General features: G+C 40.1%; 1 protein-coding gene across 1 annotated transcript; it reads left to right on the forward strand.

Moving 5' to 3' along the window:
- Positions 1-6858, forward strand: LOC127300127 (uncharacterized). The gene is made up of 16 exons (XM_051330207.1): positions 1-280; positions 569-961; positions 1051-1172; positions 1311-1453; positions 1740-1951; positions 2959-3017; positions 3091-3185; positions 3271-3373; positions 3484-3578; positions 3651-3713; positions 3932-4007; positions 4100-4208; positions 4385-4497; positions 5165-5223; positions 6083-6191; positions 6276-6858. Exons 2-16 carry the CDS (start codon positions 571-573, stop codon positions 6408-6410), a joined length of 1884 nt encoding a protein of 627 aa, XP_051186167.1. The 5' UTR covers positions 1-280; positions 569-570; the 3' UTR covers positions 6411-6858.
- Positions 6859-7125: the final 267 nt, after the last annotated feature.

Genomic DNA, 7125 nt, shown 5'->3' on the forward strand with positions numbered 1-7125 from the left:
AATTCTTCTCCTCTTTTCTGAACCTTTTCCTTGTTCAGTTGCTCTTCCTCCCGAGTCTTGACCTACCAAATCCGGCTGCCCCAGCTGCAGCCTGCAGTGTAGCAGCCCACCGTGCCGTCGCCGTCACCGCCGACGCCCCGACCCGACCCCGCTCCACGCCCCGACCCCCTCCCAACACCCCCGTCTCTCACGCGTGTCGCCGCCATCGCCGTTCCTCGTGGCGACATCACGTTCCTGCTGTCTCCGCCCCGTCCGCAATCTCTGGCAATTGAGTTCTGAGGTATGAGCGTGTTTTCATCCTATGATTAGTTAAACCCCATTAGCATCTTCAATTTCTGGGTGTGCCGCTGCCTGTACACCCGGAACACTTTCTAGATCCGCCCCTTCTTGACCATATGCTTTATTGAGGGGAATCAACCTTCAGACTTGTTAGTGCTGTCAGTTATCACATAATAGGGCAGAGTCATTGTTTTCTTAGTGTTGTATCTAGCGTATTTTCTCTTGGACTATGCTTGAAGTTTTATGCTCTCGGCTGTTATTTCTTACAATCTGCAATAATACTGGACAGAAATGGAGAACTTGCAGTATGCGGAAGAACTCGTGAGGGAGTTTCTCGTGTTCAGGGGTTTCACAAGTACGCTGCAAGCTTACGAGGTGGAATTGTCTACCGAGATTGGCAGGAACTTTGAAGTAGACAAGATACTAGACCTAGTGTTCTCAGTGTATATACCCAAGTACCAACTGGATAGACTGCTAAGCCTCTTTAGCTTCTTTAAGCAATGTTTCACTTCACCTACGGACACAGTGTATTACACGGCGCTCGTTAAACTGGAGCAATCAATATTGCGGTATTATGTCGTCAGTGCTTTGAAATCTGGAAGGCAAGACAAAGTCGTTGAATTCTTCAGCGCAAGTGGCAATTATCTGATGCAAAATCGTGAAGATTGGCTACCATGGTTTGGTGCGTTTTCCTTAGCTTTCTAATGCCCTGCTGCCCACGCTGTGTGTGCATTGTACTCATGCTTTGTCAATCTCAATAATACTATGCAGCTATACCATATATTAAAAACCCAGGCTTGGATCCTCAGTTCCGTATGTACTTCTCCAAAGAATGGTCAGATACCTTGGTTCTTTCATTTCGGAACTTTTTGAGCGGGATATTCAGTGGTACTCATATCCTTTTACAATATCTTATTTGTCCATAATAATGCAACCTCCTTATTTGAGTTATAATTTTATCATCATTCTTGTCAATCACCAAGCTATATGTTATGGTTTGCTTAGCCACTGTTTTATCCTTAAGTTTCCCACGAATCCCGGCTCTTATGAAGATTAGCACTGAAAAGAATACCATCAAATGCCTCAAGAGTGACATAAAACAACTGAATAGCAAATTGTCAGAGCTACAAGCGCTGTTAGAGGTGAAGGAAGATGAACTTTCTTCGTTGAAAAGGTAAACCTATGCTCTTTGGACTGCAATGTTACTGATCTATCTACGAATGCATGACCTTTGTAATCGTATATGGATTCGTCAGCTATTATCTGTTTGCATATTTACAGCTGTTTTAGAGATGGGATAGACTATGTTGATCTATTTCTTGTTAGTTTCCTTTACAATGAGGTTACCTAGCTTAATAATTTAGATGTTAGAGCATGAAGTAGAATGTGACTGATAGAGTTCATGCAAGTCTGAAGCACCATAGGAAGTCTGCTAAATATTTCTCAACTGAAAAATACAGGAATGGTAGCAGCGCTGAGTTCAGACACAAGAATTTACTCAAGACTACTACAGCTGGCTCCTCTCTTGAGGGACACAACATCTCAGGAGTCTACGAAGAATCCTCGACTTCAAGTAGAACTGGACAGGGCCTTGACTCACAGACTTCGAGTTCAGCGAAATCTTCTACAGGAGATGGCGAATTACATGGATCTTTTCAGATGAGCAATGCAGGTTGGCTCTTTTTACTACTCCCTCCGATTCATATTAATTGACTCCAATATGGATGTATCTAGAACTGAAATGTGTCTAGATACATCCATATTAGAGTCAATTAATATGAACCGGAGGGAGTACTTTTTTTTCATGGCATATGTTTCTTGGGACTCCCTGGTTTTCTGATGGCATATGTATAAGTCTTCACTGTTTGGTTGTGAGATAACTAATGATCTAGGTCTTACCTTTTCTATCTTACTTTCACCAAATGTGGAACTCTCTTTTCCATCATACATTCCAATATTTACCATACATTGGATTACTTTTATGCATCACCGAACATACAACAACAAAGACTTTTGTCCCAAGCAAGTTGGGGTAGGCTAGAGATGAAACCCAACAAAAACCTGTGGCAACCAAAGAGAGAGAAAAAGCAAAGTACAGAAAAAGTAAATTAAGGTTCCAGCGCATGGATTACTGATTTCTATGCAATCCTATCAAGTGTCAGATCTATAGGTACATTCCAATCCTTCAAGTACCTTTTTACTGCCGCCTTGGTCGCTCCCTGCCTCTTAGCATTTTTGCCACCCCTTAGAATCCTACTATTCACTGATGCTTCAGGAGGCCTCCGCTGGATATGCCCAAACCACGTTAGTCGGTGTTGGGCAAGCGTCTCTTCAACCGCTGCAACACCTAGCCTAGCCCGTATTACTTCGTTCCTGATCCGATCCTTTCTTATATGGCCACACGTCCACCTTAGCATGCACATCTCTGTGACACTCATTGGTTGGATGTGGTGGGCCAAGATTCTGCTCCATATAGCATCACAGGTCTGGTTGCTGTCTTATAGAACATTTATAGCTTTGGAGGGATCTTCTTGTCAGAGAGGACACCAGATGCTTGCGGCCACTTATCCACCCTGCTTTGATTCTGTGGCTAATAGCCTCATCGATACCACTGTTGCATATTTACAAGATTATATTCGTCTTCTATATGAAACCTATATTATGTTTCTTCTCTTGCAGATAATGAGCAGGTTTTAGTGACAGAGGAAGACTTTCCTGAGGTGAAAGTAGGTTTTCAGGTAAGCTATCATTTATCCCTAGTATTCATCCATTTTCGTGGTTTCCTATATGACTAATTAAACCTGCTAACAGGAAACATTTTTAGGCCATAACAGTTCAATAAGTAGCTGTCGATTTTCTGCTTCTGGAACAAATATTGCTAGTTCATCGACTGATGGCACAGTGAGGTAAGTTTGCTATCTCAATTTGGATTTTGTTTGCCTAACTGAACTTTCTAGATTTTGATGCGTTGTTTTTTAAACTCTTAACAAGAATCTGGACATATGACTCATCAACACCATCATCTAAAAATGCCACTATATACTGTGGGGCTGAAGTCAGCACACTTTCTTGGGAATGCAGATCTGACCGCTTGGTATGTCTTTTAAATATTTGAACTGTATCACATTAGTTTTTCCTATTCATTTCACCTTTGAAGAACATATTTGAGATTTTTATTTTATCGCCCATTTCTTTTGACAATAGCTGCTCATAGGCACAGCTAATGGAGGTATCAAAGCTTGGAATGCTGATGCAAAGCGAGTTGTTTGTGACCTGAGTACATCAAAAGATTTTCCAAGGTTAGAAGTTATCGTCTATTATTGGGGCTCAAAATTGTAGCTATGCTGATGAAGCTTTTCAATTTCTTGCAGTGTGCTTGATTTGAAGTGTAGCCCTGTAGATCCTGTGTTCGTCTCTGCAGCTGCATCAAGAAGGTAAATTTTGGATCTCATGCTTCATAAGAAATCTGTTGTTAGTTACTGCAAGATCCTACATAAAAAGATACAGTTATTCTTGTTTCTGACAGCACCATTGATATTTTTCTCTTTTTTCACATATCATTTAAACTATACAAATAATACTTCACAAATAACATTGTCTTATTGTCCTGTCAATTAGATTGTCTTATTTTCAGCTTTAAATTACTTTTCAGGCATGGATCAACTATATTTGACAGAACCGGATTTGCTTCCTTGACAGTGTGGCATATGAAAACATGGAAGCCTCTGGTACTGATTTTTTATTTCATTCCCGTATCTTTAACCTATATGAAACTCCAGCCGGTAACTTTTCCGATATATCCTTTTCTTCTATTGTGAAGACAGTCCTCCCTCTTGGCGAGGATCCACCTGCTATTACCTCTGTTTGCTTCAATCACAATGGGAAGATCCTGGCAGCCTCTGCAACAGATGGAATGATTCACATGTTTGGTATCCTTGTAGTGCAATTTTCCTTCACCATCTTTATTATGTTAACTCCCTTTGACTTGGTATTTGACATCAGTTATTGCTTGAGGGACGCTAATACTTGGTTGTGTTGCTTCTATGAGATATCATTTGGGTTTTATGGTTGTTGGAGTCCATAGTACTCCCTTGACTGCACATAGACATGTCTGCTGGTCTTCAAATCACTGGATGGCCTGCCCATGATTCCCCTGTCAGCTCAGTTCTTTTTGGGCCAGCTGAAACAAGCATCTTCAGTTTAGGCGCAGATGGAAAGGTATATATATCCCCTTTTAGTGTTAAATGCAAGTAACTATGTTAATGTATATTTGTAAGTATAGGACACAGTGGTAGCACTAAGACATATGAACCATATCAGAAATTCCAATACTTAATCAGGTTTAAGCAAAATAACAGCCGTAGCATTTTTTATAGTGTAACTTAGAAGAATGTGTTTGACACATGAGCACCAGTGCTCCTGGTTTTTAAAAATCATATTTTTTGGATTCCAAAAAATTGAAATTGAATACCCACATACATATAAACATTCCGAAGCTACGGTAGGAATTTTGGAGAGAAATATCTTGTATGTTGAGCTATACAAAAAAGACAAATTTCTGACAAATATCTACTCCTATACATAGCCACAATTTTTTTTCATGTAGCTCAAAATACAATGCAATTTCTACTGAAACTTCACACGAGTATTCAGGACATGTGTATGTATTCATAAAATAAATGTGACGATTTTTTGAAGAAAAAATGCACGATTTTTAAATATTTTGAAAACTGGGAGCACTGGTGCTCATGTGCACCAAATGTGCTTCCGTGTAACTTTCAATTAACACTTAGATGAATTCATTTCATATTCAAATATATGCTCCATAATCTTTAGCTAGCCTGCGTGATTGTACTGTATCTAATATTTACTGTATGATCTTTAGATATTTGAGTGGAGCTTGCACAATCAAGGTCAGATTCTTTGGTCAAGAGATTGCAGTAGGTAAGAGTATTTGCCATTTGGTGAATCATTACCGAATTGCAAATGGCAGCTAGTGTTGCTTTGATAAAAATGTACAGTAACTCTTTGTTTCATTCACATATATTATCGTCCCACTTATTGGAGCAACAGAGAGTGTAAAAATTCAAAAGTGTCAAGTCTGCATATATGATAAATCTGTTTACCATCCATATCCACTCGTGCAGTATGTAAAATAATCATGTAGCCATTCCAAAGAGGTGCTAGTTTGATAATGTGTGTGAGTACACATGGTTTAGTTTTCAACTATTTAGTTTTAGGCAAAACAATCATTTCCTAGCAAGATCTTGATGCTAATGTATTCTTCTGATTTTTGGTATGGCATGTGGCATACAGACTTCACACAGTAAACTATTTTTCAATCCACAGGTTTAAGGAACACCAGTATTCCTCTTGAGCCCTTCCTATATATAGGATCGGTGGACAGTTATAGATATATATACTTGAAACTCTCAACACTAGCATAGAATTTAGAAATTATTAGGATACATCAAAGTGATAATTAGTACAGAGTATTTTTTTTTTCTGATTTCTTCCTAATGATCTTGAGCTATCACATGCGAATGCACAGCCTCAGATATCTGATGGTAAATATATTCCGTGCTAGATTTCTTGGTACTAGGTGAATCTTTGAAAGAAGCATTATTATACGTGTAGGATTAAGCTACATGTAGGCAGTCCAGCTAGTGGAATCTGTCGTACACAAACTGGTAGAGTACTTGAATTAAACTTGTATTTTGCCAGAACTGCATGGTATGCGATGTTTGGTGTATTACACAACTGTGAATCATTCCCTTGCTTATTTCTCATCTTATGTGACCAGGTTTTGCAACCCAGAGAGCTTTAGCAAACGCATGCATGAGGTAGCATTGGATTCTAATGGCAAGAGGCTCCTTGCTACGTCGGGTTTGGTCCGGGCCCCAATATACCAGGTTTCCATATTATCCACGCTCCCAAGTTTCAGTTTGTTTTGCCAAAGTAGAGGCCAACACAGCCATCAACTATTTTTGTTTCAGGTGCAAGGTCACGAAAGTGGGCTGAGGACACTTCCTCATAGTGCACCTGTAACAAGTGTGGACTGGCATCCCACGCTGCCAATCTATGTTACAGGTTCTGCAGACCACTCTGTCCGGGTCACATCCATTCTGTGATATCTACGATGAAGGGTTTCCCTTGAGATTTCACTCACTTTTCAGTGCAACCGGAGGTGCTGCTCCGTGGACCTCCAAGGATGCTCAATCCCCACCACATGCTGTTCCCGATAGTGTCTCATCCAGATAGATCCTTTTGCATCTGAAAACTGTTGTGTGTTTGTAGACTTTGTGAGTCGGTGTAACAATGTTGTAAAAACGGGTCAAAGCTTATTGATCTGTTACATGGTAATAGGATCCCAGGAGTATAATGTAACTTCTCCAGCAGGTTTCCCTGTTTCGAAATCAACAGGGGTTGTTGCTTATGTTTGTTTGAGGGTAGCTTATCGCGTGGTGCTGTTGCTTTGCACCAATTTAATGATGTATTACAGTACTTCCTTTTTCCCTAGAAACAAGATGCATCTCTGTTCAAGGAATGAGGAACTTGATTATAAAGATTTTACACGAAGTTCGTAGGTTACAAAATTCTGAGGAGTCTCCCATTATGTAGTGTCTATCCATCTCTGGCATCTTGTGTGGTGCTCACTAAAGAAATCGAAGCAGCAGATAAGGATTATGGTCGCTGTTCGTCCTATACTATTGATTGCCTTTGACTTGTTTGGATCGGAACAAATGTCAAACAGGTGCAATGAGTTTTCTTGTACTCTGGATCAACCAGACATGGTTGGCTGTTGGCTGGCATACAGCTATCGATGTGGCAAAATAGATTATTCAT

The sequence above is a fragment of the Lolium perenne genome, chromosome 1, assembly GCF_019359855.2.
Source record: "Lolium perenne isolate Kyuss_39 chromosome 1, Kyuss_2.0, whole genome shotgun sequence".
Taxonomy (NCBI): domain Eukaryota; kingdom Viridiplantae; phylum Streptophyta; class Magnoliopsida; order Poales; family Poaceae; genus Lolium; species Lolium perenne.